We start from the raw sequence: 22,993 nt of genomic DNA, 5'->3' as shown, positions 1-22,993 counted from the left end.
AGGGAGTCTGCGCTCAGAACATAGAGAACGGAAATACGCACTCCCCAGAACTTGAGAGCCGCCTTCCTGGGTCCACCACCACAAACAGTTACTCTGTTCCCTTCAGTAATTATGTAAATAAAGTTTATATGCTATTTTTAATTTTTAGTTATTTCTTTATAGTTAAACAGTTAATCTTTCAAAAAAAGGTGAAATAACTCAGAAAAAGAAGAATGAAGAAATCCTATATGACATATGGGACACAATCAAGTGAACAAAAACTCAAATTTTGGGAGTTCCAGAAGGTACAAACATGGCAAAAGGCATAGAAAACCAGTTTAAAGATAATAGCTGAAAAGTTCTCATGTCTTCGAAGAGATGAAAACATTTATATGTGGGAAGATCAAAGAATCCCAAATAGACCAAACCCAAAATGTCTTCTCTGAGGCACATTATACTCAAATTGTCAAGAGTCAAAGACAAAGAATTGTAAAAACATCAAGAGGAAAACATCAAGTCACATGAATCTCCATCAGATTAACAGCATGTTTCTCAGCAAAAATATCTGGGCCAAGAGAGAATGGGATATGTTCAAAGCCCTGAAAGAAAAAGAAAAAAAAAAAAAACTGTCAGGCAAGAATATGATACCTAGCAAAGTTATCCTTCAGAAATGAAAGAGAAATAAAGTCTTTCCCAAAACAACAAAATCTAAGTGAATTCATTATCACTAGACCAGGCCTTCAAGAAATGCTTGAAGGATTCCTGCGTCTAGAAGTGAAAGGATGATATCTCCCATCACAAAAACACACAAAAGTATGAAACTCACTGGAAGAAGCAGATACACAAATAAGAAAAAGAAAGGAATAAAATGTCATTACTATAGAAAGCCATCAAATTGCAAAGATAATAAGAGAATAAGAAAGGAACAAGGATATACAAAACAATTAAAAGGCAATTAACAGAATAATAAGAAGTCGTTGTTAGTAACAGCCTTGAAAGTAAACATATTAAATCCCACAATTAAAATTAAAAGTTTTTTTTCCAAGATGGTGGATTAGAGGCATTGTTAGCATGCCTCTCCTACTTGGAAAAACAAAATAGTGTCTAGACATACACACTGTGAATTTTTTTTCTAATAAGCAGGCAAGAACTTAACAGGAAAACTGAAAGAAACCACAAACTCTGAAAGAAGTGGCAGGCTGCAGCCTACACAATGAGTCAGGCAGAAAACTGTAAGTCCTCAAAGTATGAGGGGGGATAAACTACCCCCAAGATATACACTACCACTGGGGAACCTGACAATACAGGCCATAGGGGATGGCCTTAACTCTATCCAGCCTGAAACCAATTTAGGGAGTAGTGGGGAACAAAAAATTAGAAGCACCAGCACAAGAGAGCCTTGCATGCATTCCCAGTCTCCAGTGTGGACCAAGGAAGCCGTTCCTGATCCTACCTCCCAGGGGACCTCACAGAAGTCGACCAGCTAATTCAGGCAGCAGTCACAGGTTAAGAGAAGCTTCTAACTAAAATTCATCATATTCTCTCAAGTGGGATGAACTTCCTTTGCCAGAAGTGGGAGGTGAGTGGAAAGCGTGCTGCATCCGTGAGTGCAGAAGCTGGCTTTGCTGGCAGACTGGGAGGGGCATGGCCTAAGTGCCACAGTTGCTGTCTCTGCCAGAAAGGCTTATGGCCTGGAGCAGTTTTGAGTTCTGAGTGAAAACTGCCTGAAACTTAGCCACTGCTAGTGGAACACCATGGGCATGAGATCTGCCTTGCCAAGTACGTGGGGACTGGGTGGGGCTTACTGTCACCTGCTGCTCCCCACTCCCTATGTAAACTCTTCTGTGCAATAGAGGCAGCTGCACCCCTTCCTAGAACGTTGCCCCAGTGGCAAGAGAACCACCTTCAACCCCCACAAGAGCCACTGTTTTCCTTGCATGTGGAGAGCCAGCACGTGGACCCGCCTGACCCAGCCTCCACCTGGTTTTGCCCCTCCATCTACCCTGGTAGCTTTATACAAAGGACGGAAACTTTTGGGAATTCTGTAGCCCCTCCCATTGCCTGAGACACCAGAGTACCTCCCCTGGGTAACATAAGGCAGGCATAAATCCCACTGCTACTACTGCAGCTGGTGCTCTTTTCCAAGCAACACCTCCAAGCTAGAGGCCAACTGATACAGTCCATTACAGCAGCTCCAGGTAGAGTAACAGAGCACCCAGGAAGAAGAAAACTTGTGTGTAACCTCAGCTATCACCATTTCCTGCAGTGTCCTGACTAACCAGTGGATCCTAGTCTGTCCAGGTGACAGTTCATTACTACTATAACCATCATTTGAGAAAGCCAACATACCAAGGCTATTTATAACGAAGGAATCTCAGAGTCTGCGTTACTCTCCTGCCACCCTCATCAGAGCTGGTGCTGGTACCCATTGCTGGGAGACTTGGGGACAGATTACATCACTGATGACTTTACTGGCAAATTCTACCAAACTTTAAAAGAAGAATTAATACCATTTCTACTCAAACTATTCGCAAAAGTTGTAGAGGCAGGATCTCTCCCTAACTCATTCTATGTGGCCAGCATTGCCCTCATACCAAAGCTAGGCAAAGACACAACAAAAAAAGAAAACTACAAGCCAATATCCTGAATGAACATAGACGCAAAAATACTAGCAAACTAACTCCAACAACACATCAAAAAGATAACACACCACGATCAAGTGGAATTTATCCCAGGGATGCAAGGATGGATTAATACACACAGATCAGTAAATGGGATACACCACATGAACAGAATGAAGGACAAAAACCACATGATCATCTCAATAGACTCAGAAGTAGCATTTTATGCAATTCAACATGCCTTCATGATGAAACTGGATATACAAAGAAAATACCTCAACACAGTAAAGACCATGTATGACAGATCCATAGCTAACATCATACTTATTGGGAAAAAAACCTGAAAGCCTTTCTTCTAAGATCTGGAAGAAGACAGAGGTGTCCACTTTCAATACTTTTATTCAGCATAGTACTGGAAGCCCTAGCAAGAGCAATTAGGCAAGAGAAAGAAAGAAAGTCCATTCAAATAGGAAAGGAAGAAGTTAAATCGTTCTTGTTTGCAAATGACATAATCTTATAATTAGAAAAACTGAAACACTTCAACAAAAATCTCTTGGCACTGATAAATGAATTGAGTAGTTTTAAGATACAAAATCAACATACAAACATCAGTAGCATTTGTATATGCCAGTAGTGAACCATCTGGAAGAGAAATCAAGAAAGCAATCTCATTTACAATAGCTACCAAAAATTTAAATAACGAGGAATAAATTTAGCCAAAGAGGTGAAAAAACTCTACAATGAAAACTACAAAAAACTGATAAAAGAAGCTTGAGGAAACAAATAAATGGAAAGATTTCTAATGTTTATGGATTGGAAGAATTATTATTGTTAAAATATTCGTACTACCAAAAATGATCTATAGACTCAATGTAATCCCTATCAAAATGCCAATGACAGTCTTCACAGAAATAGAAAAAGAGTCCTAAAATGTGTATGGAACTACAAAAGACCTCACATAGACAAAGCAATCCTAAGCAAAAAGAACAAAGCTGGAGATACCACGCTACCTGACTTCCAAATTTACTGCAAAACTTTGGTAACCAAACAGCATGGTAGTGACATAAAAACAGGCACATAGACCAACAGAACAAAATAGAGAATCCCAAAACAAATCCGTACATTTACAGTCAACTCACTTTCAACAAAGGCAGCAAGAACATACACTGGGGAAAGGGCAGTCTCTTTGATAAATAGTGCTGGGAAAAATAGATATTCATATGCAGAAGAATGAACTGGATGCCCCATCTCTCACCATATACAAAATCAAATTAAAATGGATCAAAAAACTTAAATATGATACCTGGAACTACAAAAGTACTAGAAGAAAACACTGGGGAAATGCTTCAGGACATTGATCTGGGCAATGGTTTGTTTGTGTAAAACCTCACAGACAACAAAAGCAAAAATAGATAAATGAGATTATATCAATCCAAAAAGTTTCTGCATAAAAAAGAAATAACAGAGTGAAGAGACAGCCCACAACATGGGAGAAAATATTCACAAACTAGACATCCAATAGGGAATTTCTAACCAGAATGTATAAGAATTCAAATAAACAGCAAAAAAAAAAAAAAAGACTTGATTGAAAAATGGGCAAAGAACTGGAATAGACATTTCTCTAAAGAAAACATTTAAATGTTTGAAACATATATGAAAAAATGCTCAGCATCACCAGTCATGGGAGAAATACAAACTAAAATCACAATGGGATGTCAGTTAACACCTGTTTGAATAGCGATTATCAAAATGATGAAAGATTAGTGTGAAGGATGTGAAAAAAGAGTTCTTGCACACTGTTGGTGGGAATGTAAATTAGTACAGCCATTATCGAAAACAGCATGGAGATTCTCCCGAAAATTAAAAATATGACCACCTTATGATTCAGTAAGTAATACTACTCCTGGGTGTATATGCAAAGGAGTTTAAATTGGTATATTGAAGAGAGAGCTGCACTGCCATGTACATTGCAGCATTATCCACAACAGCCAAGAAATGGAATCAACCCAGGTGTCTGTAAACAGATAAAGGGATAAAGAAAATGTTGTAGTTTTAGTAGAGATGGCCAGGCTGGTCTTGAACTCCTGACCTCAGATGATCCACCTGCCTCGGCCTCCCAAAGTGTTGGGATTACAGGCGTTAGCCGGGCACGGTGGCCCATGCCTGTTATCGCAGCTACTTGGGAGGCTGAGGCAGGAGAAATCGCTTGAACCCAGGAGGCAGAGGTTGCGGTGAGCCAAGATCATGCCATTTTACTCCAGCCTGGCTGACAACAGTGAAACTCAAAAAAAGAAAGAAAGAAAAGAAAGAAAGAAGGAAGGAAGGAAAGAGAAGAAAGAGAAAATGTTGTGTATATACAAAAACATTTATCTAAAAAAAATTAAACATTCTGTATGTGTATGTACGTGTGGGTAGACACTATGTATGTATATAGATACACAATGAAGTAGTATGAACCTTTAAAAAGAAGAAAATCCTGTTATTTGTGACAACGTAGATAAACCTGGAGGACAGTATATTAAGAGAAATAAGCCAGGCCCAGAAAAAGAAGTACTGCGTGATCTTATGTATATGTAGAGTCTAGAAAAGTTGAACTAACAGAAGTAAAAAATAGCATGGTACTCACCAGGGGCTGAGTGTATGGGAAGTTTGGGGAAATGTTGGTCAAAAAGTAAAAAGTTTGAGTTAGGAGGAATTCATTTAAGAGATCTATTGTACAACCTGGTGACTATAGTTAATGTATTGTATTCTTGAAAATTACTGAAACAATAGATTTCATGTGTTCTCATCACAAAAAAGATAAGTATATGATGGAATGCATATGTTGATTAGCTGTTTATAACCATTCCACACTGTATAGATATTTCAAAACAACATGTTGTACAACAGATATATACAATTTTTGTCAATTAAAAAGAAAACAAAATAGCTGAGTGCAGTGGCTCACGCCTGTAATCCCAGCACTTTGGGGAGGCTGAGGCGGGCAGATCACCTGAGGTCAGGAGTTTGAGACCAGCCTGGCCAACATGGTGAAAACCTGTCTCACTAAAAATACAAAAATTGGCCGGGCGTGGTGGCTCAAGCCTGTAATCCCAGCACTTTGGGAGGCCGAGACGGGCGGATCACGAGGTCGGGAGATCGAGACCATCCTGGCTAACACGGTGAAACCCCGTCTCTACTAAAAAAATACAAAAAACTAGCCGGGCGAGGTGGTGGGCGCCTGTAGTCCCAGCTACTCGGGAGGCTGAGGCAGGAGAATGGCGTGAACCCGGGAGGCGGAGCTTGCAGTGAGCTGAGATCCGGCCACTGCACTCCAGCCTGGGCGACAGAGCGAGACTCCGTCTCAAAAAAAAAAAAAAAAATTAGCCTAGCTGCTTGTGGTGGCGGGTGCCTGTAGTCCCAGCTACTCAGGAGGTTGAGACAGGAGAATCACTTGAACCCGGGAGGTGGAGGTTGCAGTGAGCCAAGATCACACCACTGCACTCCAGCCTGGGGGACAGAGCGAGACTGTGTCTCGAAAAAAATTAAATATTAAAATAAAATAAAATAAATAAAATACCAAAAGAAGAAACAAGTAACTTAGCCATAAGGAGAAAGAACCAAATCGAGAAGCCATAAAGTTTTCCCTGTGGAGACAACACTGGGGTAGGTTGCAAAGGGACACTGTAGTAAGGCACTGGGGGACTATTGCTTTTTATTACAATGCTTTTAAAAAATCATGTTTTTGGTTTTTTGTGTGGGGGGGTTCTGTTTGTTTGTTTGTTTATTTGTTTTGAGACAGGTTCTCTCTTTGTTACCCAGGCTGGAGTGCAGTGGTGTGATCTCAACTCACTGCAGCCTCAACCTCCCAGGCTCAAACAATCCTCCTGTCAGCCTCACGAGTACCTGGGTCCACAGGCGTGAACCACCCACCTGGCTAATTTTTTGTATTTTTTGTAGAGACAGGGTTTTGCAATGCTGCCCAGGCTGGTCTTGAGCCCCTGGGCTCAAGCAATCCACCCACCTGGCTTCCCAGAGTTCTAGGATTATAGACGTGAGTCACCGCACCGGGCCTAAAACCTCCTTTAAATATTAGTTTGCATTACTTTGATAAAAATCCATGTTTAACAGTCACATGGGCTTCTCTACATCCCAAGCAGATCTGGGATGTGAAGTCAGGTTTCCTGTGTGAGTGACGTTGCTGCTGCTTTTTTGTGTGAGTTTTTCTTTTTGTTTGTTTTTTCTTCAGTTTTATTTTCTTTTTCTTCCTATTTTGGCCTTGTAAGAGAACAAAACCACAGAATAGCTCAGAAAATTTCACTTTTACCCCTACTTCTTTCCTCCTTTCTCCTTACATCTCTCACTCACACACACACACACACACTCTCTCTCTCTCTCTCTCTCTCTCTCTCACACGTCTCTGTATGAGCTTGGCTGCCCAAGGCCGTCCTAGCCCTCTCTCCTTTCCTTTCAGAAGTTAATTTTCTGACACCTCCTTCCACAGTGCCCTCTCAGCTATTTTGTTCCTAGACAGTTCACAGCAGTCCATCCTCCTATCTCTAATGTCTGTCTTCTGGTAGTTTCTGGGAGTATTTATTACTCCCTGAAGAACACACAGGGAACCTGCCAGCATCTCTGCCACTCACCACATGCTCCTTCGGCTCCCTCTGTCCCTCTGGCCCCTGGACTCAGCTCATCGACTACAACCCGCTCTGCTTCCTCTCCCTGAGGGGCCTCAGGAGCCTTGCATTCTTCCCCAGGCACAGCGGGGGCACTTAGCTCCTGATTTGGGCCCCACCGTCCTGCTTCTCACTGCTGTCCTAAGGTGGGAAGCTCAATGGCTGCACCAGGAGGCAGGCTCTCCGGAGCTTCTAAAAGCCCATGTTGCGAAGATTTGGCCCCTGACACCAGCCTGGGCCTGAGCAGCAGCCACTGGGCCTGGTACTCCTGTCTGTCGCTGCTTTAGTTTGTTTTAATCATCTCTATGATGAAAACTAACTTGGTGGTTAGGATGTTTTGTGGGGGAATTCATTATATTGGCACTTATTGTTTCTAGTCTGACTACCATGTTACGTTAATGTTAACTTTATCACCTGTTCTACCATGTTACGTTAATGTTAACTTTATCACCTGTTGTTCCAAGTTTCTTATTCATGATTTTAGTCCTTATTTAGTTTGGATGGCACAGCTAATGGCATCATTCAATTTTGATTTGTTGAAGATAGTTGTTCTGATATTCGAAGCTACAGAATTTTTTAAAAATCTTCTATTTCATTGTCATTTGATGTGGGCCAATACCAGTTGAATCTCTGAAACTCTGTTTCACACACATTTATTTATTTCAACAACCCAACTTCATTTTGAAATAAATGTGTTTTTTTGTTTGTTTGTTTGTTTTTTGAGACAGAGTCTCGCTCTGTCACCCAGGCTGGAGTGCAGTGGCTGGATCTCAGCTCACTGCAAGCTCCACCTCCCGGGTTTATGACCTTCTCCTGCCTCAGCCTCCTGAGTAGCTGGGAGTACATAGCTGGGACTACAGGCGCCCGCCACCTCGCCCGGCTAGTTTTTTGTTTTTTAGTAGAGATGGGGTTTCATCATGTTAGCCAGGATGGTCTCGATCTCCTGACCTCGTGATCCGCCCGTCTCAGCCTCCCAAAGTGCTGGGATTACAGGCTTGAGCCACCACGCCGGGCCAAATAAATGTTGTTTTTTTAAAGCTACTTTACAAATTTTTGTTTTATTTTGAAACAGTCGTATAAATTTCCAGGAAATTGCAAAAATTGTTGAGTCTTGAGTACCCTTCACCAAGCTTTCTCCAATGTTAACAATTTTTTTAAATTAAGGTAATGGCAACATCTTATGCAGCTTTGCTATGGCACAATATCGAAACCAGGAGATTGATATTGATATAAATATGTTAACTAGACTCCAGGCCTAATTCACGTGTTACCAGTTTTTACATGCACTCATTTGTGTGTGTGTGTGTGTGTATACATGCACGTGCGTGTAGTTCTGTGCAATTTTGTTAGATATATAGATTCAGGTAACCACCATCATAAACAAGATACTGTTCCAAACCAGGCATAGTGGCTCACACCTGTAATCCCAGCACTTTGGGAGGAGGATCCCTTGAGCCCAAGAGTTTGAGACCAGCCTGGGCAACATAGGAAAACCTAATCTCTACTAAAAATAAAAGTTAAAAAGGTAGCAGGGCATGGTGGCACATGCCTGTGGTCCCAGCTACGCAGGAGGATGAGGTGAGAAGATCATTCAAGCCTGGGAATTTGAGGCTGCAGTGAGTTATGATTAAACCACTGCACTCCAGCCTGGGAGACAGAGCAAGACCCTGTCTCAAGGAAAAAACATACTATTCCATCACTGTTGAAGACCTCCCTCAATGTGCATCCATAAATCACTCTGATATGGTGTGACTCTGTGTCTCCACCCAAATCTCATGTCAAATTATAATCCCCATGTGTCAAAAGAGGGACCTGGTGCAAGGTGACTGGGTCATGGATGTGGTTCCCCCATGCTGTTCTCGTGATAGTGAGTTCCACGACATCTGACAGTTTAAAAGCATGTGGCAGGTCCCCCCTTGTTCTCTTTCTCTCCTGCCGCCATGTAAGACGTGCCTTGCTTCCCCTTTGCCTTTTGCCATGATTGTAAGTTTCCTGGGGCCTCCCCAGCCATGCAGAACTGAGTCAATTAAACCTCTTTTCTTTATAAATTACCTAGTCTCAGGTAGTTCTTTATAGCAGTGTGAAAATAGACTAAAACACACACCTTTCCCCACTTTCCTAATTCCTGGAAACCACTTATTTTTCTTCCTCTCTATGATTTTGTGATTTTGAGAATATTATGTAAATGGAGTCATATACTATGTAACTTGGTGAGATGGACTTTTTTTCACTGAATATACTGCTTTCAAGATACATCAAAAATGTTGCATGTATCAATAGCTTGTTCCTTCTTTTTAACCAAGTGGTATTCCATCTACAGCTGCTTTAAGACACACTCTCCCAGCGCTACGGAGAAGGGACTGTGGAAGACCCTGTGGATTTTCACTTCAGTCACCCTCAAGCTCCCTGGGGTAAGGCCAGAGGGATTGAACATTGGCACCTCCTGGGAGCTGCCAATCACCTGGCAGTCACCTCTTCTCACTCAGCAGATGCTGCATTAAGAAGCACATCCAGGCCGGGCGCGGTGGCTCAAGCCTGTAATCCCAGCACTTTGGGAGGCTGAGACGGGCGGATCACGAGGTCAGGAGATCGAGACCATCCCAGCTAACACGGTGAAACCCTGTCTCTACTAAAAAATACAAAAAACTAGCTGGGCGAAGTGGCGGGCGCCTGTAGTCCCAGCTACTCGGGAGGCTGAGCTAGGAGAATGGCTAAACCCGGGAGGCGGAGCTTGCAGTGAGCTGAGATCTGGCCACTGCACTCCAGCCTGGGTGACAGAGCGAGACTCCGTCAAAAAAAAAAAAAAAAAGAAGCACATCCCTCTCCCCCTCTTGACACTGTCTACGCTCAGGTACCTGAGTACCCACAGACTTGGACATTCCATAAAATCAATAAATGAATAGTAGTGTATCAGGCATATTACTGTGATTTTAAAAATGTGAGTGTTCATATTATAAAGTGAAAGAAAACAATCTAAAAAGACCACATATTGTATGATTCCAACTATATGACATTCCAGAAAAGGCAAAACTCTGGAAATAGTAAAAAGACCAGTGATTTCCAGAGGTTAGTGGTGAGGGAAGCAGGAATAGCAGAGCACAGAGGATTTTTGGGGCAAAGAAAGCATTCTGTGTGATGCAGTGATGATAAATCCATGTCATTATCCATTTGCCAAAACCTATAGAATGTACAACACCAAGAGTGAACGCTAATGTTAGCTGCAGACTTTGGGTGATAATGAGGTGTTAACACAGGTTTATTGGTAGTTGCAGTGTTCCACTCTTGGTGGGATGTGGACAGTAGGGAGAGCTATGCACCTGTGCGGGCAGAGGGTATATGGGAACTCTTTGTACTTTCCATGTGACTTTTCTATGAACCTAGAACTGCTCATTAAAATAAAGCATACATTTTTAAACATGAGCATAGCACTCAAAGGATGACGTTCGAAGGCCAGGAACCTTCGCCTTTCTGGTCTTTCACCTTGGCCACGCCTTGGCTGGGCCTCAGGCTGCTCACCTGGATCTTCTGGATATTCTCTCTGTCCAGCCCGGTGGTCCCTGTGTAGTAAGAAGCATTTGGAACTGTGGAGGGCTCTGGCTTGTTACAAGGCAGATCCCTGCTGCCAGCACAAGCACTGGCCACATGAAACGTAAGGTCTAAAACGCTCTCCTGTAGTATCTGTGACCCAATAGCTGTTGGCTGTTGTTGGTCGTGGTGTTTAATATTTCTAAAAGCAGCTTTATTAAGGTATAGTTGACATAAACTGTACACATTTAAAGTGTTCAATTTGATTATATTTGATTTATGAATATGTCCATAATCCATCACCACCAAAGTGACAATCGAGATAGTGAATATACCGTCACTTCCAAAAGCATCCTTGTGCCTTCCTCCCACCCCTCCCTCCCCTCCAAGCAACCACTGATGTGCTTTCTCACTGTAGCTTAGTTTGCATTCTCTCAAGTTTCATATACATGGAATCACACAGACTGTATTTTTTTTTGTCTACCTTGTTTCACTGGGAGTAGTTATTTTGAACTCCATCAATGTTGTGTGCATGAATAGTTCATTTTTGAGGGGCAGGGAGCAAATTAAACTTCATTTAGTTTTAAAATCAAACCACTAGGAAAATATATCACAGCCTGAAAACAGCAAATGGACAGGCTATATTATCATTTCAAGTATTCAGTTGGTAAAAATACAATGAGTTTGCTATCAAAACAGTAAGATGCCATGCTGGGGCAGGAACACTGGATGCCACAAAGGCCCCAAGCAAAAATGGCATTTGGTAGTAGGGGGCTGCCTCTCCTTTGCTCTAAGGGAGTCACCGCCCATCCTAGCCCAAGTTGCTTATTTTTCTCCCTCCCTTACCTCCTGTTGCCAGAGGTTTGTCTCGATTGTTAATTCAGGGGGCTAGGTAAGCAACGCTGGGTCTAGGCTTTCATTGTATTCTGTTCTATGAAAACCAGGTTTTTCCAGATTCAGTGCATCATAACTCTCTTATAAGCAAGTAGCCAACAGCTCCTCTTTCACTGTTCGTTCCAGGATACTAGTATATATCACAGTCAAACCCCCCTTCTTTCTGAGGGGAAAAGTGCTGCTGTAAGGTTTTCTTGTCATTTTGCTCCAGGCAGCCTCAAGGCCTATTAGCCAGTAAGAGGGAAGCTCTGCTTCCCATAATTAGTGTGACCTCTTGTGTTGCCTCTTGTGTTTTTCGCATGGTCTCCAGGTTGAAAGATGCAGTGTGTAATAATTTGCAATGTGTAATAATTTGCAGAAGAACTGCACATCCACATCTTGATGGGCAGAAAGAGTATCCACGAGGAACCTTTCAAAGTTCTTATCCAAACTGCTCTCCCTCCCAATTCCACACCTTAAAATCAACTTTTATTCCACGTATACATTACACAAAATCAAGAAAACAAAGACCCAGAAGACTTTTTTTTCCCCCAAGCAAGTGACCTCATGGGTTTTGTGTGAGAGGTTGTGGGAAATGTTGTGGTGACAGTTTGGGAAACAGGATGTGACAACAAACAGAAACACCTCTCCTCAAACACCATCAGATCTAACCTGCCAGCTGGTGGTCCCTGTGTGGCAAGAGGAATTTGGTAGCGTGGAGGGCTCTGGCTTGTTACAAGAGAGATCCTGCTGCCACATGAAACATGATGTCTGAAACCCTCTCCTGGAATATCCCTGACCCAACTTAGCGCTAGTTTTTCCATTTCACTTTTTAGGACTGGAACATAAAAGACCTGGTGTGTGGAGGAGGGTGGCGCGTGCCTTTCGCTTGTTGCCATTCTTAACTTCTTCGTAAACCTAGCTTAAAAGACTAAAATTCCCATTCCTTTTTTTTTTTTTTTTTTTTTTTTTTTAAGACGGAGTCTCGCTCTGTCGCCCAGGCTGGAGTGCAGTGGCGCCATCTCGGCTCACTGCAAGCTCCACCTCCTGGGTTCACGGCATTCTCCCAAGTAGCTGGGACTACAGGCGCCGCCACCACGCCCGGCTAATTTTTTGTATTTTTAGTAGAGACGGGGTTTCACTGTGTTAGCCAGGATGGTCTCGATCTCCTGACCTCGTGATCCACCCGTCTCGGCCTCCCAAAGTGCCGGGATGACAGGCGTGAGCCACCGCGCCCAGCCTCCTATTCCGTTTAAAAAAATGAACTCTTCGGAAGGGCAGTGAAGGGTCGTCACACAGCTGTTGTGGGTGCAGGAGGTGGTGGACTCTGTGGTGAAGAGTCTGGACAGAGAATATCCAGTAGATCCAGGTGAGCAGCCCGAGACTCAGCCAAGGCGTGGCCAAGGTGAAAGACCAGAAAGGCAAAGGCTCCCAGCCTCCCAGGTGGCCTCATGTTCCGCTGCAGTGCCAGCTGTTGTGAGGGCCACTGGCAAAGACTTTTATTTCCCAGAGGATAAGAGAGACTCCTTCATTTCCTTGCTCATAGTCGGGATGAGGTGTACGTGGCCATCCACACACTTGGTCACTCAGCCGTCCAGTGGTTGCTTCACCTGAAGCTCCTTACTCCCTGCTTGAATCTTCAGCTTTGTCACAGCAACGCAGGAGGCACCAGGCCAGGTGGTCCCAGAACGTCTCCAGCTCGCTGGTCACCAAGGCCTAGGCTTGAGTCAGAGGCGCTTGGCAGTGCTCAGTGCACTGCTGCACCTGCTGCATGGATGCTTGACTGTCCTCACAATTGTATTACCACTCCAATAGGTAGGAATGGTATCTCGTTATTGTTTTGAGTTTTCTCAATTACTATGATGTTGAGCATCTTTTCCTGGGCCCGTCGGTGACGTGGAGCGTCTTTTCGTGGCCTGTCATCTGTGTGGCTTCTTTGCTCACAGGTGTAATTTTTCCTGCATCTGTCGAAGTGATCGTATCGTTTTCTTTTTCAGTTTGTTGATGTGGTTAATTATACTGGTTGATATCTGAATATTAAGCCACATATGAGAAAAACCACATTTGGTAGTGATGTCTTATTCTTGGAATGTATTGCTGGATTCAGTTTGCTAAAAGTTTAATTAGAACATTTGTGTCTAAGTTCATGGGGGATATAGACATGTAGTTTTCCTGTCTTTTCTTGTAATGTTATTGTCTGGTTTTGGTATGAAGGTAATGTGGGCTCTATAGAATTAAATGGAAGTGCCCCCTTCCCTATAATTCCTTGGCTGTGGCACAGAGCACGTGCCTGTTTCATGGGTGATTTGAAGTAGGGAACAATAAATTCATGTGAAAGAAATAAGCAAAGACCTTATGAAAAGTGTAATATAATCAACAAGCCATTAGGATACATTCTGTCACCAACAAGATCTAAGCATGATTCACATTCATTGTCTACTTAATCTACACCACAGGCTGTGAGTTGGGAATTCCTGACTGTTCCTCACCTGAGAGGTGGTGACTATTTCAAGATTACTTAGCTGGATGGAGTGAGAGCAAACTAAATCTAATGTCAGCTTTCTTCCCTCCCCACTCAGGGCAGCCATGACCCCTGACTCCCATATGGACAGGCCAGTCCCCCTTCATCTGGAAGCCACCTTGGCTGGCCGCTGTGGGACTTCGGATCTGGGAGAGAAACCTTAGTATCCTAAAGAAGAATGTGAGGTGTGATTCGTCCTACGCATCACTCCCGGGGAGGAAGGGCGTGGTTGCCTGTGAGGAGAACTCGCTGTTGCTTGCCTCTGGGATTGCAGAGGCGCTTTGCCAAGAGACCTTTCTCTCCGATTCCTGGGTGACTGGGCAGATAACTATGGGAGTCCCATTTTGCTCATTATGGGATGGATACTCAATGTAGGGCCTCAATAAACCTTCAAACCGACATGTCAGGGTATAAATGAGGGACTGGTCATTTATGTTGAAGAAGGAGACGGTGCCGCACTCATAGTCCAGGAAGACCCCTATTTGTGTCAGAGGGGTCCTGGGGCAGAGGCTGATAAAATGGGGATTTAACGTGAAATACAAATTTTCTGCATTCATTCCGAGGACCCAGTACCCATGATTGGGAGACAAAGTCACTCTCTTCTTCCTCCTGCTCACGCCATCCCGGCACACTCCCACGTACCACCTTTGATTGTGTCCCACGTCCACCTCCCAGTAATGTCTCCCTGCTTGGAAATTCTGAGAAGCCACCACACTCTTCCTTATAAATCTCTTCTCAGAGGGAGGCATATCCTGGGGAGCTTTTCTATGGGTTACAGTTTTCAGATCAGAAACGCAGAGCTGTGGGTGAGCCGTCTCTGGGTCCAGCGTCACCTCCACTGGGGTGCGGTGGGGGAGAGAGGAAGCGTGAGTTACTGAAGAGGAAATCTGGGCTGGAACAAGAGGTCAACCCTCCTGCTGCAGACTGGCTCCGGGTGGCATAGGTGAGGCCCCGGACCTGAGCCTCCCTCAGACACTGCTTTTCAGATTCTCTCATCACCAGTGCAGCCTGGAGGACCCATCAACGTCTAGAAATGTCCCAATATGACGTCCCAATCTCAGCATATCACCCAACCCTGCCACTGTCCCTTCACACATAAAACTATTTGTTTCATAAGAGCTGGAGGGACTCCACTATCTAACTTCCTCCCACTCAGAATTTTCTACCTGACTTCACTTCCTTCCCCCAGCTCAGACCCCTGACCAGTCACTAGTGCCCTCAATTTCCTGAAACTGTGCCAAAGACTCCCCCTATCTCCCAGCCCTTGTCTCCTCCCCTTCTAGACCCAGGGGAAGAAGTGTGTCTGGGGGCACTGCACTCTTGGGAGCTATCAAGCATTCCAGTTTCTCCATCTGCAGGCAGGATGGGTCTCAGCATCACTCTGTTCCCATATCTGTCCCTCTTCAGCTCGCCCTCTCATGTCCACCTGAGATTCTGTCCCACCGTCACCCGACCAGGCATTGGTACCTGCGTGTTTCCGGGCATCTCTCAATTCTGAAAGCAAGCAGACAGAGCAGGCAGTTCAGTGCTCAGGTGGGAAACAGGCCTCAGGGAGAAGGGAGAGACCAAGGATTAGGACCTTTTTTGAGTGTCGTGGGCCCTCCAGAGATCTGAGGAAGGCTGTGGGGCTTCTCTACAAAATGTACCTCCCCCAGAATCTGCAGTTTCAGAGTTCCCATCACAAGCTTGGCTCTGCAGGTACCCATGGGCCTCAGGATATAAAAATCCATAAACGAGAGACTTGGAAAGGAGTCATAAATGTGGGAAGAGGAATATTTTCTTTTACCTGCCTGTCTGTGCTTTCTTCTCCAGTCTGAAAAACAAAAACAAAACACACATAAGAGGCTGACATCACAGAGCAGGGCCCAAGGAGAGCGTGGGAGGAAAGCCCTGCATGTGATAACACTCTCACCCAGTTTATCCTGCAGTTTCCACGAAACAAAAAGCAGACGATTTAGTGGTTGATACAGGACTGGGTAAAGTCTCAAAGCATCAGGCCAGGGAGGTTGAGGATCACCCACCAATTTTTCTCAAGTTCCTCCCTGTGGTCCACACCCTCAGAGCTTGTGATCAACACCTCCCCCCACCACACACGGAGCGGACCAACGGGCAACAGGCACAGATGGGACTTCCAGGCCCTGAGGCCTATCCTAAGCCCTCCAGATATCTGAGGGGCAACTCATTAGCCGTGGATGGAGAGAGCGAGGCAGCTGCTCTCCTCCCCCTGCCGGTACTTCCTGTCCAGCCTGGAGCCGGGGTCTCCAGAGGCTCACGCTGTGGATCAGGGAGGGACCCGGGAGAACCATGTGTGGGAGGCTCAGGACGTGACACACACTTACCCAATTCTGCCTGGATTTTCCCTGAAACAGAAACAGTGTATTCAGTGGTGGACACAGGAGTGTGCAAGGTACAAACATGACCCTGGCTGCTTGCACAGGTGGGACAAGCTGCGGGTGTGAAGGGCAGGGCCTCTCCTAGAACACTTACATGTGCTTGTCTCCGCAGCCCCCCGCACGGAGCATAGCTGTCTGGGGGGAGCAAGAGATCAGGAAGGTTCATGCTAAGGAGAGGGACAACAGCTGGGATGCTGTGGAGGTGGGGATGGAGGTGGGAGAAGGCGGCTGGGAGGGGAGGCGGGGGGATGGAGATGGCAGAAGGCGGCTGGGAGGGGAGGCGGGGGCGGCCTCATCCCCGGGAGAAGTGTCACTCCCAAGGGGGAAGAAATTGGTTTTGGGGGTAAAAAGTCTTATTGAGACTGAATATAATTTTATCTTATTGTCAGTCACTTTGACTTCTTCCTTTATGAATTTGTTCGCCACATTAAAACTTTTTAATAGGAGTCTTGGTGTTGTTCATGGAAAATTATCCAAGCTCTATAGGTACTGAAAATCATTCATCCCCTTATTATTTGGCCTAAATGAAGTAGCAAGGGCCTGTCGTAGTTGATATTTGCCGAGGAAGAGTTGTTCGAATACCCTACAGAAGGGTGATTACTTTTTTGGGCCTGGGCCCCTGGAGGCTAGGACTAGAGGAAGAGAAGCAGCTGGGATGTGGGAGCATCTCTGATCCTGTCCCTGCTGGAACCATAAATAAGTCGCCGGCCCATGCTTCTCTCTCTCGCTTACCCTGGAATTTGGAGAAGAAAATCTTCAGTCCAACAATGCCAAAAAATAGGCCACAGCAGAGTATTCCCAGTACTTTGGTAGCCAGGTACCATGATACAGGCTGGAAAAAGGTATCTGAAAAACAATCCCACAGACATTTTAGTTATCGGTGAACAAAGGACACAATTCAATTCTTCAAGGACTCACCTATAGAAAATTTATAGGTTTCTATAAATTCTCCCATAGGTTTAACACTTTGATTTTATTTTTGTTATAAAATGCAGTAGTGGTTCTATTTAATTTTCTTCTCAACAGATAACGACCGTGCCAACATTTACTGAATGGACTTTCCTTTCCACACTAATACACGCACCGTCACCTCTGACCCAGTAGGCCTTCTGTTTAGGTTTGGATTTGTTGCTGGGCTCTCTGCTTTCTGTTTAGGTTTGGATTTGTTGCTGGGCTCTCTGCTCTATGCCATTTGTCTACCTGTCCACTTTTGTGCCAATAATTTTGAGTGGCTTAATCACCACAATTCCAGGATATGTTTTGGTATAAACTAGGCTAATTTTCCTCACTTCTTATTCAGTTGTGCCTTGGCAATCATGGCCATTTGCTGTGCAACATAAATTTTTGTATTGACTTGTCAAGTTCTAAGAAAATTCTGCTGAAAATTTGAATGGAATTGCACTGAATCTATAGATCAATTCAGAGAGAACTGATACCTTAAAATATTTGCATCTTCTTGTCTGAAAAAATATCTCTTCCCTCCTTTTACTATTATTTAAACTGACAAACCTCATACATATTAACGGGTACAGTGTGACTCTTTGATACATGCCTACAATGTGGAGTGATTAAATCAAGCTAATTAATACATCCATCATCTCCCTTACTTATCATTTTTATGATGAGACATTTAAATTTTGTTCTTTCTGTTATTCTGAAATATACAATATGTTATTATTGACTACAGTCACCCTGTAGTTCAACAGACTTCAAAACATATTCCTCTTGTCTATCTCAATCTTTGCGCCCTTTGACCAACAACTCCCCATTCTCTCTTGCCCTCTGCCCCAGCCTCTGGTAACATTCTACTCTCTATTGTTGAGTTTAGCTTTTTTAGCTTTGACATAGATCACGAGAGATTCATCTTTCTGAGCTTGGCTTATTTCACTTAGCATAATGTCCTTCAGGTTTATCCTCGGAATTACAAATGACAAAATGTCCATCCTTTTTTTAAAGGCTAAATATTATATTCCATTGTATTTATAGATCACATTTTCTTTACCCATTCATCTGATGATGGACACTTAGATTGAATTTAGCAATTGTGAGTAATACAGCTATTCATTCAACATATTGACTACAGTGCATTTTCATATATTCCCACAAGTAGGATTGCTGAATCATGGAGCAGTTCTATTTTTAGATTTTTGAGAAAACTCCATACTGTTTTCCATAATGGCCATACTAATTTACATTCCCACCAATAACGTCCAAGAGTTCCTTTTCCCAGCATCCTCGCCAACTCTTATCTTTAATCTTTTTGATAACAGTCATTCAAAGAGGTGTAAGGTGATATCTCATTGTGGTTTAATTTGCATTTCCACAATGATTAGAGATGCTGAGCATTTCTTCATGTACCTGTTGTCCATTTATTTATTTATTTATTAATGTTTATGTGCAAAGAGCTATTGTGGTTTTTCATTGCGTAGATGCCTTGGATAATCCATTCAAGGAAGATCACTTAGTCCATCTTAATGAAACCTATATCCTTTGCGTACTGATGGAAACACTTCCAGCACATATTGAGGCCGTATTTCCGGATCAGACCGTGCCGGTTTGAGCAGACTCGACAAGAGAAGGACCCTGACCGAATTTTCACGGGTGGCTCCAGTACAGCTGCTGGTGGCCCATCTTGCTCTCAGGAGTGCAACTAGGTGGAAGAAGAGAGTTAACGCAAGCATACACCCTCCCTGTTGTCCACTTAAATATTATTTTGAGAAGTGTTTGTTTAGGTCTTTGCCCATTTTTAAGATCGGGTTATTTGTTTTCTTGCTATTGAGCTGTTTGAATTTCTTATATATTTTGTATATTAATCCCCTATCAGCTGTTTGGTTTGCAAGTATTTTCTCTCACTCTGTGGGTTGTCCTTCACCTTGTTTACTGTTTTCTTTGCTGTACAGAAGCTTTTTAGTTTGATGTAATCCCATTTGCCTATTTTTGCTTTTGTTGTCTATGCTTTTTATGGCATATTCAAAAATATTATTGCCAAGATCAGTATCATGGAGCTTTGCCATATGTTTTCTTCTAGTAGTTTTATAGTTGCAGGTCTTACATTTAACTTTTTAATCTAATTTGAGTTCATTTTTGTACATGGTGTGAGATAAGGGTTCAGCTTCATACGTGTGCATGTGGATATCCACTTGTTTCAATATCATTTGTTGAAGAGACTGTCCTTTCTTCATCCTGTGTTCTTGGCACCTTTTTCAAAAATCAATTGTTCATAAACACATGGGTGTATTTCTAAACTTTCCATCCTGTTCCATTGAGTCGTGTGTCTGCTTTTGTGCCAGCCCCAGGATGTTTTAATTATAATCACTTTATATTTTGAAATCAGAGTATAGGGGCTCCAACTTTGTTACTTTTGCTCAAGATTGCTTTGGCTGTTTGAGTTATTTTGTGGTTCCATATGAATTTAAGGATTGCTTTTTTCTTTATCTGTGAAAAGTGACATTAGAATCTTGAGAGAGATTGTGTTGAATCTGTAGATAGCTTTGGGTAGTATGAACATTTTAACAGTGCTAATTGTTCCAATTCCTGAACATAGAATAGATTTTCTTTATTTGTGTTCAATTTTTTAAGTTTTATTTTATTTCGTATTGACGTAATAATTGTTCATATTTACAGTACAAAATGGTGTTTTGATATATGTATACAATATGTAATGATCAAATTAAGGTATCACCTAAAACATTAATCATTTCTTTAAGGTGAGAACATTCAAAATCCTCCTTTCTAGCTATTCTGAGATATGTAATATGTAATTGGTAATTATAGTTACCCTACTGTGCAGTGGAAGACTAGAACTTATTGCTGCCATTTAAATGTAATTTTGTGCCTGATCAACCTCTCCTCATCCCCCGCAATCCCTCTACCCTTACCAGTCTCTAGTAACCACTGTTCCACTTTCTACTTCTATGAGATCAGCTTTTTAAAAGAATTTTAATTTCCACATAACTGTATGTATTTATGTGGTACAATGTGATGTTGTGATACATGTATACATTGTGTGAAGATCATTTCCATCACCTCAAACACTTGTCGTGTCTTTGTGGTGAGAACATTCAAAGTCCTCTCTTCTAGCTATTCTGAAATATACTATACATTCTTGTTAACTATAGTCACTCTGCTATGCAATAGGACACCATTTCTCCATTCCTCCCTCTACCTTATCCCCAGCTCCAGCACTCTCTGGTAACCCCACTTCTCTACTTCTATCAGATAAACTTTTTGGATTCCGTATATGGGTGAGATCATGTGGTATTTGTATTTCTGTGTCTGGATTAATTTACTTAACATAATGTCTTCTAGGTTCTCTACCTCTATGAGATACATTTATTGGATTCTACATATGGGTGAGATCATGTATGGTTTAATGTACTAAACATAGTGTCTTCTAAGTTCATCCATGTTGTTGCAAATAATAGGATTTCACTCTTTTTATTACTGAATAATATTCTATTTTGTATATACATCATATTTCCTTTTCATTAATTTGTTAATAAACACTTAGGTTGATTCCATATCTTAGCTATTGTGAATAGTACTGAAATAAACATAGGAGTGCAGATCTCTTCAATATGTTGATTTTCTTCCTTTTGGATATACTCAGTACTTTGCTGGATCTATGGTAGTTTCATTTTTAATTTTTTGAGAAATCTCCATACTGTTTTTCATAATGAACATACTAATTTAAAATCCCACCAGTGGTGTGCAAGTGTTCCTTTTCTCCACATCAACAACAATTGTTATCTTTTGTCTTTTTGATAATAGCAATTTTAACTTGAGTAATGTTTTATCTAATTGTAGTTTTTATTTGCATTTCCCTGATAACTAGTGATATTGAACAGTTTTTATATGTCTGTTGTTCATTTGTATGTTTTCTTTTGAGAAATGTCTATAAGGTCTATCATCTTGGCCGGGCACAGTGGCTCGTGCCTGTAATCCCAGCACTTTGGGAGGCAGGCGGATCACCTGAGGTCAGGAGTTAGAGACCAGCCTGGCCAACCTGGTGAAACCCCGTCTCTACTAAAAATATAAAAATTAGTTGGGCATGGTGGCAGGTGCCTGTAATCGGTTACTCGGGAGGCTGAGGCAGGAGAATCACTTGAACCCAGGAGGCCAACGTTGCAGTGAGCCGAGATTGTGCCATTGCACTCCAGCCTGGGTGACAGAGCGAGACTCTGTCTCAAAAAAAAAAAAAAAAAAGAAATCTATCTTCCCTTTTGTGATTGGATTATTTGGGTTTCTCACTCTTGAGCTGTTTGAGTTCCTTATATGAATATCTAGTCAGATGTATAGTTTGCAAATATTTTCTCCCATTCTGTAAGTTACCTCTTCACTCTGTTAATTATTTCCTTTGCTGTGCAAAAGCTTTTCAGTTTGATATAATCACGTGTCCATTTCTGCTTTTGTTGTCCATGGTTTTGAAATCATATATTTAAAAAAATTATTGCCCAGTCCAATGTCCTGAAGCATTTTTCCTATGTTTTCTTCTAGTAGCTTTATAGTTTCAGGTTTTACATTTTAGCCTTTAATTCATCAAGAGTTTATTTTTATATATGGTGAGAGATAGGGGTTAGTTCTTTCTTCTGCATATGGATACTAGCAAATGCAGCACTATTTTTTGAAGAGACTGTCTTTTGTCTAATATATATTCTTGGCACCTTTCTCAGACATGAGCTGACTGTAAATATGTGGATTTATATCTGGGTTTTGTATTCTGTCTCATTCTTCTGTGTGTCTGCTTTCATGCTAGTACCATGCTGTCTTGGCTATTATGCTTTTGTAGTGTATTTTGAAGCTCCATAATGCGATACCTCCAGCTTTGTTAATTATTCAGTAATGCTTTGGCTATTTGGAGTCTTTTGTGGCTCCATATGAATTTTAGGATTTTGGTTTTTATTTCTTTAAAGAATGTCATTGGCATTTTGATAAGGATTGCATTGACTCTGTACATCACTTGGGGTAGTATCGTCATTTTACCCATCTTAATTCTTTTAGATCAGGAACATGGGGTATCTTTTCATTTGTGTTCCCTTCAGTTGCTTTCATCAATGTTTTCTAGTTTTTATTGTATAGATCTTCACCTCCTTGGTTAAACTTATTCCTTGGTATTTTATTTTGTTGTAGCTATTGTAAATGATACTGCTTTCTTGATTCTTTTTCAACTAGTTTGTTATTGGTATGTAGAAACACTACTAAATTTATATGTCGATTTTGTATCCTGCAACATTACTGAATTTGTTTATCAATTCTAAGAGGTTTTTTTGGTGGAATCTGTAGTGTGTATATATATATATAAAGATATATATATATATAAAGATCGTGTTGTTTGTGAACAGGGACAATTTGACTTTCTCCTTTCCAATTTAGATTCTCTTTATTTTTTTTCTCTTGCCTAATTGCTCTGGCTAGGACTTCCAG

The 22,993-nt window shown here is 42.2% G+C and overlaps 1 protein-coding gene and 2 pseudogenes across 1 annotated transcript in view; all 3 read right to left on the bottom strand.

Annotated features, from left to right (window-relative positions):
- Positions 1–13,021: 13,021 nt before the first annotated feature.
- Positions 13,022–14,244, bottom strand: LOC114679051 (protein FAM136A pseudogene; annotated as a pseudogene).
- Positions 13,641–22,993, bottom strand: part of BTNL8 (butyrophilin like 8) — a 47,979-nt gene continuing 38,626 nt past the window's right edge. Inside the window, exons 4-8 of the mRNA XM_077937546.1 lie at positions 17,303–17,416; positions 16,517–16,537; positions 15,964–15,990; positions 15,645–15,671; positions 13,641–15,015 (exon numbers count right to left, since the gene is read on the bottom strand). Of these exons, the coding sequence (XP_077793672.1) occupies positions 14,375–15,015; positions 15,645–15,671; positions 15,964–15,990; positions 16,517–16,537; positions 17,303–17,416 (830 nt within the window). The 3' untranslated portion in view covers positions 13,641–14,374. The remainder of the gene's footprint in view (positions 15,016–15,644; positions 15,672–15,963; positions 15,991–16,516; positions 16,538–17,302; positions 17,417–22,993) is intronic.
- Positions 17,452–22,782, bottom strand: LOC144341258 (small ribosomal subunit protein uS14 pseudogene; annotated as a pseudogene).

The sequence above is a fragment of the Macaca mulatta genome, chromosome 6 (genome assembly GCF_049350105.2).
Source record: "Macaca mulatta isolate MMU2019108-1 chromosome 6, T2T-MMU8v2.0, whole genome shotgun sequence".
Lineage (NCBI taxonomy): Eukaryota > Metazoa > Chordata > Mammalia > Primates > Cercopithecidae > Macaca > Macaca mulatta.
The sequence above is the reverse complement of the archived record's forward strand: the minus strand, read 5'-3'. Positions and strand labels throughout refer to the sequence as shown.